This window comes from Lissotriton helveticus, chromosome 4_1 (assembly GCF_964261635.1).
Source record: "Lissotriton helveticus chromosome 4_1, aLisHel1.1, whole genome shotgun sequence".
Lineage (NCBI taxonomy): Eukaryota > Metazoa > Chordata > Amphibia > Caudata > Salamandridae > Lissotriton > Lissotriton helveticus.
Genome location: NC_136063.1, coordinates 514494073 through 514516209, shown reverse-complemented (window position 1 = coordinate 514516209; position 22137 = coordinate 514494073). Strand labels below are relative to the sequence as shown.

Genomic DNA, 22137 nt, shown 5'->3' with positions numbered 1-22137 from the left:
TTTCCAGTTTGAGGGCTCATTTTATTTTGACAACTGCATGCCCATGGGCTGCTCGATCTCCTGTCCATATTTTGAGAAATTCAGCACTTTCCTTGAATGGGTGTTCAGAAAGAGGTCGAGGCACCAGTGGATGTTGCACTACTTAGATGACGTCCTATTTTTGGGCCCAAAGGTACGGTGGAGTGGGCAGGGGCTTTACTGTCCTTTCAGGAACTGATTGGGATCTTAGGAGTACCCCTGGGGCAGGGTAAGACCTCTGGGCCAGGTACACATATCGGTTTTCTGGGGATTGAGTTTGACTCGGTGGCAGGTGTATCTAGGCTCCCCCTGGAGAAAGTTAATGCTTTTTCGCACGTTTTGAAGGTATGCCTGGGGTCTAGGAATGTGACCTTGCATCTATTGCAGGTGGTAGTTGGGAAGTTGAATTTCGCGCTCCACATAAATCTCATGGACCCGCCCATTTTCCTTGTCAATTGAACAAGCCATGTCTGGCCTGAAGGCGAAGCACCACCATATCAGGTTTTCGTGTGAGATCTGCCAGGATATGACGATCTGAGAGGCGTTTCTGAGGGATTTTAATGGAACAGTAGTGAGGCCCAGCCTGGGCCAATGAAGAGATCGGAATGTTTACGGATGCTGTGGAAAGTGAAGGTTTTGTTGCCATTCTAGGTCCCACATAGTATGCTCAGAAGTGGCTAAAGGAGTGGGGGTATCTGGGTCGGTGAAAAATGTTGGATTTCTCAAATTTTTTCCCATTCTAGTGGCCCTCATGGTTTGGCCAAAACAGTTTTGCAACCAGTCAGTAATATTCTGGTGGGGCAATATGACTGTTGTAGAATGCATTAATCAGCAAGCACCCAAGAGCAAGATGATCTTTAGACTGTTGAAGGAGATTGTGTTACTCTGTTTAAAGCTGAATGCCATTTTTTTATCCAAACATGTGCCTGGTGTACTAAACAGTGCAGCACATGCTTTATTTTGTTTTAAGATGCAGGCCTTCAGGTAACATCACCCAAGAGCAGTGGAGTTCCCTACACTGTTCCCGGAGCAACTGTGGCTGCTTGGTGCCCCAGTTTACCAGACCGTGTGGCAGCAAGTTTAGCGCCCAGGTCAAGGCGTGCCTATGAGGGGACATTTTGCACACATTACAAGTTTCTGTGGCACACTGGTGTCGGGGACTGGTTTGTTCCCGAAAGTGTTATACATTTTTTGGGGTCCCTAAGAGAGAAGGGGCGAACAGTTTCATACATCATGCACCCCCTTGCTGCTATATCATTCTTTGCAAAGATGCTGGGGCACAAGGATGGGACAAAAGCTTTCCTGGTCCAAAGGGCGCTGAAGGTTTGGCATCATTTGGATGGGAACAAGTCGGACTCTAGGCGCCTCATTGACACAGTTAAGCTAGCGACAATCATGTCCACCATGGGGAGCATTTGCAGATCACAGGATAAGGTCTGTCTCTTCAGGGCGGCCTTTGCCCGTGAATGTTATGGGACATGGAGGGTAGGGGAGCTAGTGGCCAAAAATAAGAGAGATACGAAAGGGGGTTTGCAGTGTGCTGACATTCAGATGTCAAATGGTTCCCTGGCAATCACTATTACCTATTTAAAGACCAACCAGATGGGTTAGGGCAATCACATTCAGTTGCATAGGGCTCGTGGAAATGAATGCTGTTACCTGGGGAATTTGGAGGTGTTTTTGACCAACTGATCTCGGGGGGTCTGTTGGTCCCCAGGTGGTGCATGAAGATGGTACACCACTCACTAGGTTTCATTTCTGTAGAGTGCTTAGCAGTGCCCTGAGGGTGTCAGGTTTGGACACTACTGTGTATGGCTTGCAATCCATTAGAATTGGGGTTGCCACCACTGCAGCAGGGATGGGGCTAGTGGGTTGGCGGTACAAAGAATTGGCAGGTGAAGCCCTGACTGCTACAAGCGTAATGTGAGATTGAACCTGTTGCAAGTGTCTGACTCTAATTTCTCTTCTCCTTTTGTATTCTCCGTTATACACAGGTGGACGGTGTGAGGATTTGAAACAGCCACTGGACACCTCGGCACCTCCGGTCAAAGCAGGAGAGAAAGAGGTTTTGTTGCTGGCCACTCGTACGTGAGGCGTGCAAAATTTTCTATTCTGCAGGTGGCGACATGGCCGAGACAAAGAAAGCGGGATATCGACTGACTTTCAGTGGTCAAAGAGGACAGCGCATGTGAACGGCATTGGAAAAACTCTTGCCCCAGGGTATATGCACCCAGGGATTATTATTGTGCATCAACAAGGGCAAGCAAATTTTCTTGCAGGATGGGGTCCACTTGTCTAAGGTAGGTAACAAAATGTTTCCTGAGAATTTGTTGGCGTGGTTAGTTAATTGCCTGCACTATTGTGGGGGGAACCAGATATTAGGTGATCTAAGCTGGCTTGTAAGGGTGAGGTCATGATTGGTGGGACAGTTCGGGTCCATGTAAGGCATTTATTTTAACCAAAAATAACAGTGGCGTTACGTGACCCTCCAAGAGGTGCTAGGAGCAAGTCAAAAGGAGGTTGCAGGTGTGAGGGGGTTAGGGGTGGTCGCTGACACGTGGTCCTTACCTGGAAACTACCTGCACAGGTGAAATGAGTGCAAGCTAGCACAGCCTAGTGGCAGATGGTGAGGAAGATGGGTGTAGGGGTGCCCAAGGTAGGTATCCTTGCGGGCAGATGGGCCCCCTGCACAGGGACAACTAGTAAGTTGACAAATTATCTGTTACTTTTCCACATTTTTAAACTAATATGTATACAGAATTTTTTATAATGAATTTGATTAATAAATTTGAAATCAATCTGTAGTAGATCAATAGTACTACAGTGATTTGTCATGATAAAGTAAATTGATGAAATGCAGTTATTGAAATAACAAATCTACAGAAAATATTCTAAATTCCAAGAATGTATTCCAAATCATTTGAGTACTTAATTTGTCACAGATATCGGTCCACCTGGAGAATTTCCATAAATAAACCAAGATGATCCATCCATTATAGCTTGCATATATGTATATATCTCAAGCTTTTTTTCGGGAGGCAGCTGAAAGGGAATAGTTCTTTTGGTTTCGTATAATCTACAAACCCACCCTTTTTAGGTCTCGCCTGAGCCAGCGGATGTGCTGCCCTGCGAGACATTTAGTAAATGGGTTTTAAAAGTGCTACCACACGCTTTTGCTGGCCTCAAGCTTGCGGTTACGCGTGTGGGCTTGCGCACAGCCACCATGTGTCTTTCCTCCGTCACGGGCCATCCTTACAGCCCGCGATCACTTTCACTTTCACGGCGGCGCTGTCAATGCTTTTTCCCTTTGTATTTGCGAACTCTTTTAGGTTTGCACCGCCATCATTTCCATTACTCACTCCGGTGTCATCCTTACACCTATACCTCCCACCATCGCTGCTTGACCGGGCTAGCACCCAAGCTGTTTGTTTTTTAGAGGGCCTTATCGCTGTGCCATTCCCACGCATCACCATCCGCCCATCGCTGCTTGTATATTTTGGATCCCCTCCTCCCGTTCTGCACTATAAGCCCTGCCCCCACCCTGCATGAGCAAACATAGCATTTCCCTTCTCTCATCAGCAGGCCACAGTGGTGCAGGACGGATGCTGGGGCAGCGTCCCCCATTTGAATGTTTATGTCAAGTTCCCCGCGTGCACTCACTAACCATGTCGCCTCGTCCTTGCTTTGTGTTGTATTGCAAATACATTTCTGCCATTTATTTATGTATATTTATTTTTGGGGAGTTTTATGTAGCGGGAACTCGACCTGAAGTTATCAGAGCACTTTACATGAACACCAGTTGTTCTATTTCATTGTGCATCGTTACACTTTCTTTTTCCGTCAGCAATTACAACCTTTCGGCTTGTCGTTTTCCCCTATCTGCCTTCTGTTCTTCCTGCTCTCCCTGTAACAGCTCCTGAGCTGGCTGCTCTAGCCTCTATTCTTGCCTCCATCCACTCCACAGCTCATAACCTTCTTGATGTTCCCCCTCATTCTCAAAGCAATTTGGCACAGACGCAGTGCAGACACTTACCCACTCATTAGTGTGCACACAAATGGCACGCACCTAGGGACGCAGTCAGTATGCCCTGGGCTTCCGCCACCTCACCCTCCGTTGCTTGTTTCTTCTTCATTTGGGTCTAGCACTCCATAAAAGGGCATCTGCTTGCTTCTCCTCTCCCTCCCCCTTCTCATGTGGTTCCTTGCTCCCGCCCACACTTCCTACTCCATCCTTGTTGGCACATTTAAATTTGCATTAACAGTGTATGTTTTTCCCTGTTCATCTTTTTGGTCCTTTTATCTGTGAAATCTGTTTTAGGCAAACAATCACTCCCTGCCAGCTGAGAAGAATGACTGCGCCGGCCATTGGTTCACACTGCACACTGAGCTGGCATCAGGCACTCAAACCACCAACCTGCCTTAGCAGACAAACTCTTTGTAAAGAACATTGGATTTGTTTCCAGTTTCGATCAAGTTCCACAGAGAGCTGCGCAGTAGACACTCAACCAACTAATCTGCACCAGCAGACACTCTTGCTAATTGTTCACCAGCTGCTGAGGTGTGCTCGTCTAAACGTACAGTTGTGCATGCTTTTCTGTTTATTAGTTTTTTGAAGCAACAATTGGCTGTGTTATCTATTTTTTATTGGACCGATGAACAAAGGAGGTAGTTCTGCTGGTCCCTCCTTGAGGCAGATTTACAAGCCCCTTGTGCCACTGTTGCGTCATTTTTAACATGGAAAAAATGACACAAAAATGGCACAAGGGGCTTGTAAATCTGCCCTTCTGTGCTTTAACGAAAGCACAAAGACTTGCGCAGCAGGCGCTCAACATACTTTTACGTAAAAAATATTTTACTTGCTCACACTTTAGTTCATTCTGTCCTATAATTGCCAAAAATAGCTCAAAGCCTTAAGTCCTGACAGATTTTGGATCGGAGCAAAATAAACTATATTATTATACAGCATCAGCCTTTCATTCCTTTCAACAAGATAAACTATGCCAGATTGTATTATAAGAGGGGAATATTAACCCGTTATGTGCTTGACACATTTTGTTTCCCTAAAATGTGAAAAAGAGAGTAGCTTTTTTGGGTGCCCCTGATACAAAACATGTTAACACATCAGCTGGGAAATTAGGCCTTTTGCAACTGGTGCATTCTTCATGGGGCTTCTCAGGTCTAGTTACCCTGCTGTATGAACATTCCAACGCCCCGCATCGCTTACCCATCTCTATGGAAACAAGCATTGGCATAGCCAATAGGTCTCGCCTTTGCGACCTTATAAGTGTTTAGCCATGCAACACTTGATGTTGTTGCACCGAGGATATTGCGCTGGATAACTAAACACTTATAAGGTCCCAAAGGCGAGACCTATTGGCTATGTCAATGCTTGTTATCATCTTGTTTTCAATTACATGCCCACTGCAACGATCATCGCCAACTAGAAATCATCGCTTAAACTTTTTGTGTCAAAATATTTCATAGAAAGGACACTCATCCTCATATGCCTATATGAATTTCACTCTTTCAACTATTGTGAATTATGGAGCGTTCACTGAAGGTTACTTTGTAATCGACAGTACACAATGCTGTGTAGAGAGAAAGGTCTTATGAAAACATGAATCAAAGAAAATCCATCCTTTTTAAGACTTTGGGTTCTAAATAATAATTTCATTTTGAGATGCAAACCATCACTGGGTCAAAATGTCATTCCGGGAAACACAACTAGACACTTCATTTTTTAAACAAATAACTTTAACAAAGCAATTTTAGAAGCAAAAGTGGACTTGTCCATACTTCATTGCCACTATATTGTAATGGTATTGCCGGTTTAGTATCTGGTAGTTGTCCTCGATGTCCCCGACAAAAGGCCTCCCAGGCCTGAGATGCATTGGTGACCGGGGGAGCGCCATCTATTAATGATGGAAATTAAGGAATGAAGTGATTACACACCTGGAAGCTGGCCACACTGTGGAAACGAAACACTAATAAAATAAATGGTTCATGAAATCTGGAACATTTTGGTTATTAAGACGATGGAATAATACTGCTATAATTTTGACTAATATTGATTAAGAGTGGAGGCTCCACGTAGTACTTGAATTATTGCTCTTGGGGACATGTGTAGTTTTCTATACGTGCATATGGAAATAGATTTAAACACATGCCTCAATGCCCAAAGATAACTTTAAGCAATGAGTTAAAAAGAGCATCATTAAATGGTCTGAAGGCATTGATAGTTCTTCCTATGGCATTTTCTCTTCAGCCATGTTGAAGAAAGGGATCTGTATATGATGGTCCACTGTTCCATTACACTCGAGCATTGGACAGAGCTCCGGGTGCTATTTATTTCATCTTTACGACAAGGGCATTGAGAGTACAGCGCATCTTTACATTTTGGAGGGGGGTGTTGTTCCATGGGGGAGGGAGTTTCCTCCCCCTGTCAGAACTTGATTCGGAAACATTTTTTGTTGTCCATGTGCAAATAAAGGAGTTGCACAATTTTACAATATTCAGGGGAGAAAGTTCACTTTTTACCGACTTTCCTCTTCTTTCACTTATTTCGGCATCTATACTCTTTGTCAAAGCCTCACATTCTAGGTGGTATCAGAGAATTACAGTAGACAGGCATATTCTCTTCAGTTATTTTAAGAAAGCAATATGAGTCAGCAACGCTCTGCGTCACTGCGTATTCTTTTTAAACTTTCAGCAATGATCCACAGCAGATGCTGCACAACCCGAATGAAAGTTAAAAAAAAAAGTGCGATGACTCGGACAGTGCTGTCAACATCCTAGCTCTTATTTTTTTTTACTGTCAGACATGTTGCACAGTGGCTGTGCTGCTGTGCAACATGGCTATAAAAACATTGACAAAGCCAACAGATCTCACATACGTGAGACCTATTGGCTTTACCAATGCTTGTTTCCCTTGGCTGTGAAATCCAGGCACGATTATAACCAGTTTGCTGCACTCAGGACGGGTGCATCCATTTCGTGGGGGTGGACCCACTCTATATGCACTACAAGTCCAAATGGATGGCATGGAGCACTCACGGGTTCTAATGTACTTTATTCAATGGCAAGAAAATGCATTTCAGCTTTTGTCTAGAGATCACAGAACTACCTGAACCAACTTTGGTGAAAAACTATAGCAACTTTGAAGTAAGCATACTGCATATACCAGAATGCAATGGAGTGAACTTTGCTGGGATGAGTGGCAGTGTATTACCTCCCCCTTGTGTTTAAAAGGCTCCCTTGAGCCAACGAGCTCACCCGAGATGCACCTGTGTGCCCGTGGCGTGGTACTGGGACCTGTGCAGACTTGGGCAGCATTTCAGCAACCCCAGATGACTTTTCTCTGCTCTCTATTACTTCCACTCTCTACTGATAAAGGACTAAACCCAGAAACACGTGTCTAGAATTTACAGCACTACCTGCACCAACTTTGGTTAAAAACTACAGCAACTTTGAAATAAGTGGATTACATTTACCAGAATGCAATGGAGTCAACTGTGCTCGAATGTAAGGCAGTGTGCTCCCTCCCCCCTTACTCTTTGCCACGGAGTTCACATGCAAGAATCAGGACAGCAATACAATGCATACCCAAACACAGATATGTCTTGACCTTACTTACAATAAGTGATCAACATTTTTCACTGAGGGCAAAAGTGGAAATGTGGTTTAAGTAATGAGTGCCAATGGAATGTACACAAAATAAATGTCATTTATTTAAGATAAGTGGGTATCTGAATACCCACACCTTTGCTTGTCCCTTGATTCTGGGCTGCAAGAGTTTCTGTGGTGGCCACATAATTCGCTGCTCTTTAATGTGACCTTTTCTTCCTAATCTGTTGCCTTGTCATAACATGGAAACAATTTGATGGGCAAGGTTTGAAAGGACAGTGATGTTGACACGTATGTGTTTTTGAAAAGGTATGCATGCATATTTCTTTCATTTTACATCTAAGCAATAGTCAGAGGTGCCAATCTTTATTCGATTTTGTTTCGTATACACAATCAGTATATCTTCAACTATCTCCAAAAACATGAGTACACACAAAAGCCAATGTAGACGGTCGTCTTCCCCATGTCACTCCCTCAGCCTCCCTTCCCTGGCTTCCATCAGTCCCAGCAGCGTGGCGCTGGCCTCCAGCAGGGTGGTATCCGTGCTTGCCCCCAAGAATCTGGAGGCCAGCTCCAGATCCACCAGTCTCAGCCGAACTCTTGCCCCTTTCTGGTACTTCCTGAGAAAAAAGAGGAGAAAACATGTGGTTTAATGGACGGATGAACAAGAGAACACAAAACAAGGTGCAAAATGAACGAAGTTCTGGTCTCAACAGAATCCTGCACTGATGTAAGGCTAGATGTACACAGCAATGCCGCTGTGAAAGGCCAGGTGCTGCTTATTACTCAATTTTACTAGGGTACAACATTTTTCCAAGTTGAAAAACGTCAATGTATACTGCAGGAAATGAACTATGAAACTCAAAAGTGGTCAAACTGGAATGGGTTATTTGGCTTTATGCAAATTGTGCCACCCCTTTCTTTGTTGAAAAAAGCAGCAGGCAATGTGTTTTTGCAACAGGTACACGTAGCCTTAGTGACACCAACACCATCTTAAGTGTGATAGTAATTAGTGGAAAAGAGGCGCCTCTTTCGCAGTTATTGCTGTTACTAAAATAATGCTCTCACCAACACAGCTTCACTTAAAACATTTTTATAAAGCAAAAAAAAAACTGCTCGATCGAAATTGGTACTCCTTTTATCAATTTCAGAAGGATGAACAGAGGAGTCGGCCTTGCTGTGATTCGAATGTACAACCTTCAGACCGCACAATGATGTCAGCAGAAAGTGCTCATCTCGAGAGCTCCCAAGCCCAATTGTAACTTCGGCTGACAAAACTAAAAAATGAATGAATTCAAAAAGATTTTTCAGTGCCTGTTTCAAATGACTGAAAAGTATTAAATAACCCTGCTTATGTACATAAAATGTCCCAGTAGCACTTGAAACGATAGCGAGGGCAAAACAAAGGGCTTTCAGGCGTACATGTGGATTGCACTTTTTGAATAAAACACAATGTCCAGATTCACCAGGGCATTTGCACAACTACATTTCACTCAGGCAATACAGGTGTAAACACCTTCATTTGCAAGAGCAATTTTGAATTCCTAATCCACAGGTTAACTTGCACTAGTAAATGCAGTTTATAGCACTCAAATTCTGCAAATGTGGCAGAATTTCTTTGTGAGTACATCTCCTCTCAAGGTCAGCTATGTTGCCATTACATGGTGAGCCCACCTGAAAAAATCGCCGAACACGCACAAACTCATGTTTGTGGGTTTACACCAAACTCCTGCAAGAGTGTTCCAACCTGAATTAGACGGGTGATTTATACCCATTCAGGGAAGAAGAAAAACAGGATTTAAAAGTAAGGAAAAGATAGCAAATGTGCTTTGGTGTAAGTATTTCACATGAAGAAATGCAAACATCTAAGCTCCAAATGGCTACCCTACGTGAGTACTCCTGGATATCTGCAGCCATATCGCCTTACCCGCAGTACTTCGGGAATTCTCCTACAATTCCAATGAAGTGGAAAATGCACCCAAAATGTAGGCTGATGCCTACTTGAGTAGATGTCTGGCCCTCAACTGGTGCATTGAAAACCGGCACAAACAAGATCACACACACTTCAGTTTTGCAATGGCCACGGCATCCATGCCTTAGCAAATAAATTAATGTAACCACTTAACCTGGGCTCAGTGCGCCCTACTGCTACTTCAAAATCAACAGAATGCACACTTGCTGGTTTTCACATTTCTCTACACATCTTAACTTAACAAAGACTATCTTGACATAGTTCCAATCCCAAACTACCTGGAAAATCTTTAGTTTGATCTGCCAGCTCAAGTTTTGCTCGGTGGCTTCTAACTTTCATGACACCACCAGTGACACAAATGAAAAATAAAATACCAATCGTCAGATACCCATATGGTTCTGTATGGCTTTATTTTGAACACAAGACAAGTAGCAAATGTTTTTCGATGTTAAGGTTGTCCTGTGTTCCTTCAAAGTATGAAAATCGTTGAGTTGCCAACGTTGGCACAGGTGAATTTCAGGTGATCACAAAGATCTCTGAGTCATGTGTGCCAACCCAAAGATCTCTCATCAAGCTTCTCCAAATGAAGGACTGGACGGATAATACCTGGCTGTGCTTAAACGAAGATGAAGATTGTCCTTTAGGAATTTGGACCTGATTTTACAATCTAAACTGGGGAAGCTGCTTTCGAATTCATTGGCAACATCTAATTCATTTTACACCTTCTATCAGATGTTTGTGCTTATTAGTAGCTCAGGTTTTAAATTGAAAACACATTCTAGCTTCATGAACACTTTTTGTAGGTACAGGGGAAATTCCTATTTAATCCTCTACTGGTGATTGAACAAGATAATAAATACCTTTGTAGAGTCAAGTTCGAATTATGAGCTATTACCCTGAGAAACATTTGTGTGAAATTCACAGCCACAGCTTGGGAGGAGAGGGTACATTTCCTCTGTGGATGGCCTTAAACTGCAAGTGCTGCGCTAGCATGAAAGTAAGAAAAAAATGATTTAGGACAGTGCATTTCCGAGAATGAGGATCCGCCAAGATCCTGAGGTTCTTTATCAAAGTTGGATGGATGTTCCTTATTTTAAGCACCTTTTTAAACTGGAGAAGCCAAGACCAGTATTTGTTGGAATATTGGTGCATTGCCATTCTACCTGTAAAGATTTGCTTTCAGGGCTTGTTCTTTTTTCCACTGCTTGACTTAGTCTGGCTTGTTGTGGCTTTGTGTGTCGCTTTGGCACACTCGGGTCAAGTGTTGGTTGTTTTTGCCTTGCAGGTGATGTTGCAGGTTGTGAGGATGAAGAAGACTTGTAGTGTAAACAGTGATGTTCCTTTGAGGTTACGATTAAGTGGTCATACTTCTGTAGGGGTTTGAGAGATTTGGCAGAGGCTTGCAGGCTATTCCCTATAGAACTAGAAGAGTATTGACGACACCAGCAAATCAGACCTGAGTGGACCTGGACTTTCCTAGCGGTTTTGAAGTTGGCTTGAGGGAGATACGGTCTCATTTTTTGCCCGAACCCAGGTCACAATTGCTACAAGGGAGCCTGGAGGGGAGGCTCTTGCAGGAGATATGATATGTGTATCATATAGCATAGTGATGTTGCATGATTAGATTCATTTCAGAGGCCCAGTCTGGATTGGAGTGCCCTTATTGTAGGATTACCGGCTTAACATTTAGCTGCAAACACATGCTGGTAGGTAACCTTCCTGCAAGAAACCTTTTTTGTTTTTAGTCAATAAACTTTGATGTCTGTCTTCACAAAAGATGTTATGAAATTGTTAACAACACACTTATAGCATGGGTGTCGTTTGATGGCGCTCCAAGCATCATGGATGTACAAATGCAAATGAAAGCAATTCATCTACAGCTAATCAGCCTTCATTCGGTGCTGTTATGTTTCTGAACATCTTAAATTGTGGCTTGTGCTCATCTGTCGCTGAGCGCCTTATTTTTATCGACACGCCTCTTCCTTGGCGGAAGAGAGCGTTAGGATGTCGGTGTAGGATCATGTACTTTTCTAACCAGCTTCAGGGAAGCGCATTTGTAAAGGGCCAGGCAATTACAAACCCAAACTACTGCTTTGGTAATGTGAACACAAGTCAAAGATACTTTAATCGCCCTTAATCCAATCATTAAAGAAAGTTTGCCGCAGTCACCCCACACCTGCTCCTGGAGCAATCCTGAAAACTATGATCCGCCAGTGCTTGACACGACTGTCAGGTGAGGTCCCTCGTGCATTGTCCTCCCTGACAGATGTTCCCTAAAGCCAGAGGACGTCAGGCGCGAAGATCAATGGACGGGGTAGGGAAAGCGGAAACATGAACACTGCGCCCAGAAGCCCCCATTAGCCAAGTTTCGAAGGAAGGCCAAATGAAAGGCTGCTGCAGGCCTGGTAATCTCACATAATACCCCTCATTATAAAATGGCACCGAGCATTAATCCGCACAACAGCCCGGGCTATCCTGTCTTCAAGGCATGGGCTTCAGGTAGGATCCCCAGACAAAGTAGGTATTTAGACATTTTCAAAAACAAGGAATCTGCTAAAGAAGATGAAAGTTCCCAAAATATGTGGGTATAATGCAAATGCTTTAAAGTCTTTCTGCTCTTTTAAAACTCAAGTGGGGTCGAAGGTGAAATCTGCAGAAACAACTAAAAATCTTGGAAGTAAAACATACTGTCCAAAAAAGGGGGGCTTGGATAGCGAGAAGAGGCATTTTATACATTTGAAGAAACACCACTTGCCTCCGTGACTTTTGAAGACACCCTATGGAATATATACTCCACCCGTTGATGTTCTTAGATGCAGGAAGTGAGCAATGCTTCTGCGTTGCCGAAGCATGATCCTCGCATCCACAATATAAGAGCTCTTGAAGCAAAAATCCTCTTCAATGTTTTACGATTTTAAGGAGATGGTGGTTTTATTGTAGACAGGCAAAAGTTTTAACTTGTTCGTCTTATAAAAACATCACTACTTCAACACTTGCGTTCCTGTTCTTCCAACAGTTAATATGTGTTGCTTTTAATCCCGAGTACAAGTAGACGCTCATGGAAGCCCAACCTTGAAGCCTGTTTTCTATATTTAAGCGTCTCATAAGCGCAAAGCTGGCTCTGAAAAAACAGACGGGGATGTTACTCGGGGTCATGGTTTCAAGAATACATCCCTGCTATGAATTTTGGGAAGCAGTCAGTGCATTCAAGGACAATGTCAAATGCAAAAATAAAATCATGAATTCATGAAACATGATTGCATAAACACAATTGGGGGAGGCTCAAGGAGGAATACGGATGGTCAGCAGGACAATTCAGGGGTTGGGATCAGGAGGGTCCCTAGTAGGTGCTTTTCACATCGCTTAATTTGAGTCAGTGGTTGCAGGTGGGGCCCACCAGCACTTATTTTTGGCAGCTGACACTTGCTTTCCCCCAAATGACTTTGATCTTCTAGAGCAAGAGAAAGAAAAACACAAAAAGTGGAACGGAAGAAGAGAAATAGAGAAAAACAGCGACAACAGGGGAAAGAAGGGATGAAAAAGTACCTGCGGATATGAGACAGGGACAGCTTTAGGGCCGTGTGACCAGTGCAACAGCACCTGGTGCTGACTTTGGGGAGGCTCTTTGTTTAGAAATAACTTATGGGCTTACAAGCACTTGCTGCAGAGTTTCCAGTGTATCCAAGGCCAGGCTGGCCGTCCTGGGCATCAGGCGTTTGCCTGGGAAGCCGAGTTTGTTCCTGTGGGCTGGTTTTGCTCGGTTTTACTAAAGGGGGCCAGTTTACTGCTGAGCTGGGTAGGGAGCACTGTGTTTTGCAAATTGTTGTGGGTTTAAAAGCACCCACTGCCGAGCTTTTTTATGCCCAGCAGTTTTCAGACAACAATAAAAATGTCAAGATAACACTGGTGACTAATTTTCCTCATGGAGCGGGTTTGGAGTTTTGCTTACTGGCAGTTTAGACTTACCTAAATCGGCAGATGGTTAACATACCTGCTGCAGAGAACGTGTACCATGCAGATCACAAAACTGAATTTTATGTGGACAGCTCAGTGCGTTACAGCTTTTGTCACAGAGATCCTATAGCTACTTGCAGTTCATAAGTTACAGTCATAATACAGCACAGTGAGCTATGAACTGCCATCAAAGAGCTGCATGATACGGGTTAGAAAGTTATGTTTTTCCCCAATATTTCATTATCCTAATGTTGCTAAAAGAGTCTGTTTGGGTAGACATGCATTATTATTGGTAAAGACAACCATAACTACTGTGTTACGTTTTGAATCCAGAGTTTGTGCTTCTCCAGCAGGGTCAGACTCCCCTATCCGACAATCAGACAGTGCTGGTTGGGCAGGTCTCACACATCAGTGTGTGGACCTTTTCATTAGCAGTTTGTGGGCCTGTTTAATGGTCAGGTGGGTCTTTATTTTTCCTGTCAATTTCACTGATATTTTGCCACAAGCAATGTCTGGAGTAAATACAAAAGCAAGTAGTCTCCCATACCTTGCAAATGACCAATATGGCATGTCTTTAGAAGTTCAAGACTAAATGAGGGCCTCTTTTCTGCTATCTTGTTTGCTAACAAGGGCCACTTTTATTTTGGTGTCCTGGCCTATTTTACGTCCCAGTTCAACCTTGTTCTCTTGACCGAGCACTCTTAAAAAAACAGACCTACCAGTATGGATGAAATTTGAATCCCATACCTTGTAGTCACCTTTGTCTTTTGTAACATTTTCTATACACTGATTTACACATTTGATTAATTGTCTCTGTATTGTATGTGACGTAAAGTGCTCCAGCACCTTACGCTGGTATGAGAAAGTCTATAAAGGAAACTGAATATACAAGAGAGGGGCTATGGTCAGAAGCATGGTACTGTTGGAGAGTGATAGTGAGAGAATCTGCTGAGGAGGAGGTCATGGGGCGGGAGGGGCCCAAATTATTGTCGCACCTGGTCCCACCAGCGCTAAAGAAGGACCTGCCATGTCACTTATTGGGTTGGAGGACACAAACATACCTCTAAAATCAGTGGTCTTCAAACTGTGTTATGCCAAGCCTCCCCTGAACAATAAGTTTGGGGGTCAGGCCCCCCCTCAAACATATGAAAGAGCAGATCGAGACAAGGGTAAGATGGCTAAATAAATCGCCAGTACATAGGGATTTCCTCTGGGCAAAAGCCACATCCAGGTCCTCTTACCAAAGCTCCATTCAGATCTTCTCTGCAAAGCACCATCCTGATCTGTACTTACAATGCCCTATCCTGACAGCCCTGGAAATTTCCCATCCAGATCATAGCTGGTAAGTTTTCTGAATGCTTGTGTCACATTTCTATGGTTTCAGTGTGATTAGGAGGAGTGACATTCAACGACCAAATGTGCGACACAAAGTGAGACTTTCCCATGAACAAAAACAAGCAAAGAAGTGCATGGAAAGAGCTAGAACTGGGAAATTGCACCCTTTTAAGCAATGAGAAGCATTAAGAAGTTCTAGAAACTGTTGAAAAACATCTGCAATAGAAGGTCACTCACCTACTACCCCTTAATGAACCAACCATTACAAAAATTGAGTGACTGATGTATTTTAGCACTTTGATGCGGACACTAGCACTAAAAATGCTTTAGTCTAACCACCCATGCATGGTACTTGACAAGGGAACCAGACTCATTCTCCAGAGTTCTCAACAAGATGTCCTCAGTGCTTGAAATTGAGAAATGAAAGTGCAGGTACTCTGTACCAGAGTAGCTGCTTGTTTCTGAGAAGTGCTGGTACTCTCCAATTAAAAGTATTACGGTTTTCTTGAGAAGTGCACGTACTCTCCCTCTCAAAATAAAAAATTGCCAGTACTCAGTACCGGACAGTACAAGCCCATTTAAAGCACTGGAAGTCCTCTAGAAAGCTAACTATGGACCCCCTCTGCAAAGCCATACCTCGACTTTCCATGAAAAGCACCACACAGATCCCACCTGTAAAAGCAGTACTCGGACCCCTCTCTAGGAAGCACATTCAGACATCCTTTACCAAGCCCCACACAGAACCCACTTTGTAAGACACCATTCAGTACCCCTTTTCATAGCACCATCAGACATGCTAAAAATCCCAATCTAAAACTCCTCTCCAAAGACCCATCCAAAACACTTCTGCAAACTCCCACTGGGGTGTATGTTTTTAAAACCACATCCAGCCACCATCTTCTGACTCCCATCCAGACAGTAGAAAGTTTAAAGTGTGCAATGCTCAGTATCCCTGTCCACCCTTCGCCACTTACGAGTTTCCAAGGCTGCTCCTGCCCTTCCTTACACGAATCCAAGCCACTCTCAGTACAAGCCCATCTGCTTTTAAAAATAAGGCCAAAAATGCACAACGACGTAAACCGGCTACAAAATGTTCTCATAAAAACCACTCGTGAATGCGTTCTGGGGCTTCTGCTTGCCACTGGGGAAGGTGGACTGGGGCTCCCCCTTGAGATGACTCCATGCCCCCCAGGGGGGCGCGCCCCACAGTTTGAAGACCACTGCTCTAAATGGTCTTTCATTGTGTGCTCAGCTTCTTGGCTGTGCTTACCAGTGAATGTGTGCACTTATGTTATATTTAAATTCATGTTTCCTGCATGAAATCTTACTTTTTGTGTTCTCAGTAAGAACATCTATGGGTATGACTGAGTATCCTGGTGCACTATAAGGTCATCATTTACTATGCTTTAAAAGCTAACACAAATGAATATAGTTGGAAACAAATCTGTTGTAGAATGCACCATTTTTCCCCACATTTTCTTAAGGAGGGGCCCACATTTCCCTTGTGGTAGTCACTCTCACTCGCTGCCCTCGCTACACACTGTACAGGGGCTGGTCTGACAAAATTTGCCAGGGCTGCATTGGTTTCCCAGTTCAACCCTATGCGTGTCTAGCAGATTTCAGTCAATAATAAAAATGTCAAGATCACACTTATTTATAAAGTTTGGTGATTAACATTCCTGCTGGAGAGAGATCAAAGTTTTATCAATTGGCAGTTTGACTCATAAATTAGATGGGAAAGAACATGTACTATAAAGATCAATGAACTGTATTTTATCTGGGTAACTCAGTGGGTTACTGCCTTTTTCCCAAAGATCATTTTGCTACCTGCAGTTCATTAGTTACAATCCTAATATAGCACAGTTACTTATGAACTGTCACTTAAGAGCTGCATGCACATTATATGATAAAGCTTAAAACTGTATGTTTTTTGTCCCCAGTCTTACATTATCCATTTATAACTTTGCTGGAAAGGTTTTGTTTGGGTAAAAATACATTCTGATTAGTAAAGTCAACCCCAACCAGTGTGTTAAAACAAATGAAAGGCATGTGAGAAAGGTGCTATGAAGAGATTAGGAGCACTGGTGGAGGGTAGTAGAGAGGGAATCCGTGCAGTTGGAGGTCGATGGGGGGGGGGGGTTCCCAGAAACAAATTGTCACACTAGGCGCCAACAGAATTTCCCTGTCCTCTACCCTCTACCACCACAACATGGGGCCGTATTACAATAAGTGCCCCGGGGGCACAACAGGCGTTTGCACGCCCCCGGGGCACTTTGGTATTACAGAAGGGGGTGCAGACTCTGGTGTGTCGCACTTAAAGCGGCAACGCTACTATCAGGGGGCGTTCTCTCCTTTGTATAGGGGTGTGCCCTATGCAATGAGGGAATCCCTTTGCCACTGTGCCCGCGCCATATTACAGACACGGGCGCAGAAGCAAAGAAGCTCTTAGTGGGCGCACTCGCATTGCGCCACCTAAAAGGTGGCACAATGTGAGAGCGCCCCCTGAGAGCAGCCCTCTGGAGGGGAGAAAGGGGGTCCATACATCCCTTTGCAGGTGGGTGCAGTCACTGACTGCACCCGCCTGCAAGGGCATCTCTAATCCTCGATTGCCGCCTGCACTCTAAAAACACAAAGCGGCTGCAATCAGCTGCTCCGTGTTTTCACATGCATGTACTGCCCCCATGGCAGTGCGAGATCGAGGCTGCCCTGATGGCAGCGCATTCGCCATAATGGGACGGATTGTCATTGTTTGTGCCCGGCGCACCTCTTACCCCAAGCTCAAGGGGATATCTGGAGATTTTCTTTGAACTGCCATTTTGCATGGAGTTTAACTGTCCTATGATTGTGCAAGGAAGAAGCCCAGCTACTGATTGTCTTATGGGGGTTAGATTTTATCAGATCTTCAACAGTTATATAGTTGCAGCTATATGAGTGGGATTTAAGTCCCGTAAAAAATGCCTGATTCTAATAAAGGACCATTGCATCATTTCTTTACAATACTTAATGCTAGGCTCTTTTTCACTCAAGTTTTTCAAATTTCCATCCAGAAAATCCCAGATCTTTTCATAACCATTGCTCAGACACCGGGAAGCAACAATCTTATCTACCAGAAGATCCTTCCCAATATATACATCTGATAGGGAGGTCCCTCCGTTAATTAAGGGAATATCGTAATGACGAAACAATTGCTGCCTGCGTTTAATATTCCACTGTAAAGTCTTCTAGCTAACTTTTTGGGAGGTTTTCGTTAGACGCATAAAATCAGTATTATCATATTCTTGAAAAATTAAATCTATAAAAAACTATCATACCTATTAATGTTTAAGGATTTAGGTAATCTATATGTAGTATGTGCAAAGTTCGCAAAATAATATTCTTTCAAATCAGGAAGGGCCAGGCCGGCTTCATTTGCTGGTCTGTAAAGTGTATCTAGAGCCAATCTAGATGTTTTATTTGCCCATAAAAAAGCCGAAAACTTACCTTGCACTACTTTAAAAAATGTAATCTGTATTGCATTAGGGATGGCAGAAAATAGAAAATTGTACAAGGGTAGAATGGACATGTGGATCAGCACAAACCGTACCATTATTGACAAAGGTAGATTATTCCATTTTATCTTGTTTAGTAAAGGGACGAAATTTAGAACGTATATATCGTTAACATTTTCAAGTCATATATTCCAAGATAGCTCTTGGGTCTAGGGCAGAGCTTTCCAAACTGTGTGTCCCGACACAGTACTGTGTCGCCAGCAAGTGGTGGGTGGGTCGCGGGATGAGCGCTCTTAGCACATAACTGCTGCTAATTAAGAGCAACTTAAGCCACTTTGAAATTGTAAGATTAATCAGGTGCGCTGGCTGGCAGCTTTATGGTTCTTCTCTGTTGTGGCAGTTTTACCAACACGAGTATAGAGCAACTTGAGTCAGCTTTAAATAATTAGTTGCACTAGCTGGAGCCATGGCCCAAACGGAGATTTATGTTTCTTTATTGTGGCAGGTTTTACAACGGTTTTACATAGCAATGTGAGCTTCTTTTAATTTCTGAGCTCATATAATTGGCGCTAGTTGCATCCATGGCCCCTATGCAGCCTTCTGTTTCTTTTCTGTGGCAGTTCTAAGAACGCGTTTATACAGCTACGTTATACACTTTTTATTTGCTAGAACAACACAACCTATGCCCCCTGCACCGAGATAATAGGGCCTCGCCACCTTACAATCACACATGCTGCTGCAGGCTAATGAATGCCTTCCGACATTTGTTTAACTTTTTACTTTACTGGTTTCTTATTGAAATGGTACCACATGCTGTTTGAGGCTGACTGACGCTTTAGAGCACCGTGAGCCCAGACATCTTTAACCATAGTACCTGCCTCACTGTCGGCTTTGAATTTAAGAAAGACACGGCACATAGGCACTGTATTTTCTGTACTCTATCACCAATTACGTCACAGTCTCCAGGTTATCACTCTGTTTTTTAACTGTGTTTTTAAATTCTTTTCACTCAGCTCGGTTGCAGTTGACTTTCACTTTTCACTGCATTGATGAGCGGACAGAGGGAGGGAGAGAGATAGATAGGGAGGGAGGGAGGGTGGGAGAGACATAGGGAGGGGGAGGGAGAGAGATAGGGAGAGGGAGAGAGAGAGGGTGGGAGGGAGAGAGAGAGAGAGGGAGGGAGAGAGAGGAAGAGGGAGAGAGAGGGGGAGGGAGGGAGAGGGGGAGGGAGGGAGGGAGAGGGTGAGGGAGGGAGAGAGGGAGGGAGGGAGAGAGCGGGAGAGAGGGAGAGAGGGAGGGAGGGAGCGAGAGAGAGAGAGAGGGAGACAGAGAGAAGAAGGGAGAGATAAAGAGAGAGAGGGAGACAGAGAGGAAGGGAGAGATAAAGAGAGAGATGGAGACAGAGAGAAGAAGACAGAGAGGGAGGGAGGGAGAGAGAGGGAGGGAGGTAGACAGAGAGAGGACGGGAGAGAAAGCGAGGGATGCAAGCAGAGAGAGAGGGAGAGGGAGAGAGAGAGAGAGGGAGAGAGGGAGGGAGAGAGGGAGGGAGCGAGAGAGAGAGAGAGAGGGAGGGAGGGAGGGAGGGAGGGAGCGAGAGAGAGAGAGAAGAGAGAGAGAGAGAGAGAGAGAGAGAGAGAGGGAAGGAGACAGAGAGAGGAAGGGAGAGAAAGAGAGAGAGGGAGACAGAGAGGAAGGGAGAGATAAAGAGAGAGAGGGAAACAGAGAGAAGGAGACAGAGATAGAGAGGGAGGGAGAGAGAGAGAGAGGGAGGGGGGAGGGAGGGAGAGGGAGGTAGACAGAGAGAGGACGGGAGAGAAAGCGAGGGATGCAAGCAGAGAGAGAGGGAGAGAGAGAGAGAGGGAGACAAAGAGAGGAAGGGAGAGGTAAAGAGAGGGAGGGAGACAGAGAGGAAGGGAGAGATACAGAGAGAGAGGGAGACAGAGAGAGGGAGACAGAGATAGAGAGGGAGGGAGAGAGAGAGAGAGATAGGGAGGGGGAGGGAGGGAGGGAGAGAGATAGGGAGGGGGAGGGAGAGAGATAGGGAGAGGGAGGGGGAGAGGGAGGGAGAGAGGGAGGGAGGGAGAGAGGGAGGGAGAGAGAGAGAGAGAGAGAGGGAGATAGAGAGAGAGTGGGAGGGAGAGAGAGGGAGAGGGAGAGAGAAGGGGAATGAGAGAGAAGGGGAGGGAGATGGAGGGAGGGGGAGGGAGGGAGAGAGAGAGAGGGAGGGAAGGAGGGAGAGGGGGAGGGAGACATAGAGAGGAAGGGAGAGATAAAGAGAGAGAGGGAGACAGTGAGAGAGGGAGACAGAGACAGAGAGGGAGGGAGAGAGAGAAGGAGAGGGAGGGAGAGGGAGGGAGGGAGGTAGACAGAGAGAGAAATGAAATGAAAAACATATTTATAAAGCGCTAGCAGTTGCCCTGAGGCGTTCAGGCGCTAATAATTACCATCAGTACTCAACAGAGAAGGAAGTAAGTTAGTTACTTAATTAAAAAGAAAAGTTTTAAGTTTCTTACGGAAACTCAGGAGGTTAGATTCTGATCTGAGATGAAGTGGCAGAGTATTCCAAATTTTCGGGGCATTATATGCGAAGGAACGACCTCTGGCCCTCGCTCTATAGATTCTTGGAATTTGGGCTAAAAAGGCGTGTGAGGATCGAAGAGCTTTGGAAGGTTCATATGGCAATACCAGCGAGTGATTGATCTCTGGGCCTAATTTCCAGTACGCCTGATGTGCAATGCACAAGGATTTAAACTTGACTGTCTCCCTGATGGGGAGCCAATGTAGTGTTCTTAAGCCAGATTTTATTGAAATTCTCCTAGGGATGCCAGGTAGGGTGCGAGCCGCACAGTTCTGGGTACGTTGTAATTTTTTTAGGGTGTATTCCGGCGCCCCAAGGTACAGAGCATTGCTAAAATCTAGGCGAGATTGAATTAAGCCCTGAATAACTATCTGCTTTGCCTCGAAGGGAAGGAGTGGCAAGATTTTTTTTGCCATCCTTAGGAGGCCAAAACAGGTCGCAGAGACTTTTGTTGCTTGCATGTCGAAGGTCAACGATTTATCTAACCACACCCCCAGGCTTTTGATGTGATCTCTGGGGGTGGGAGCTGTGCCCATGCTCAGAGGCCATGACACCTCCAGAGTGGAGAGAGTTGGAGGGCCTAGGAGCATCAGCTCAGTTTTATCATCGTTGAGCTTCAGACATGATTTAGTCATCCAACTCTTGACATGCTCGAGACAGACCGTTAGATTGGACTGTGGTAGAGGGGAACTCTTTTGTGCAAGAAAGACCACTAGCTGGGTATCATCCGCATAGGTGATGATGTCAATACCATGCGGACGTACTATTCCAGCCAGCGGTCTCATGTAAGCATTAAAGAGCGTAGGGCTCAATGAGGATCCCTGCGGAACCCCACATCCCAACGGCTTCTTCGAGGAGACCGATGTGCCTTCAAAGACCTGGAAGGTTCGGTCTGATAGAAAAGACCTGAACCACTCCAGGGCTTCTCCCGAGATTCCCATATCGAGGAGGCGGTCCAGAAGTATTTTGTGGTTGACAGTATCGAAGGTGTCGCTCAGATCAAGGAGGATCACTGCCACTGACCCTCCCCGATCGAGTATCCGCCTAGTTACTTCTGTCACTGCCAGTAGGGCTGTCTCCGTGCCGTGTTTTGGGCGGAAGCCAGTCTGGGAGATGTCGAGCAGATGGTTATGCTCGAAGAACTGAGTTACACTGATGTTGATGTGTTT

General features: G+C 44.7%; 1 protein-coding gene across 1 annotated transcript in view; it reads right to left on the bottom strand.

Annotated features, from left to right (window-relative positions):
* Positions 1-7727: 7727 nt before the first annotated feature.
* Positions 7728-22137, bottom strand: part of MRPS28 (mitochondrial ribosomal protein S28) — a 434209-nt gene continuing 419799 nt past the window's right edge. The window contains exon 3 of the mRNA XM_078687114.1: positions 7728-8261. Within this exon, the coding sequence (XP_078543240.1) occupies positions 8108-8261 (154 nt within the window). The 3' untranslated portion in view covers positions 7728-8107. The remainder of the gene's footprint in view (positions 8262-22137) is intronic.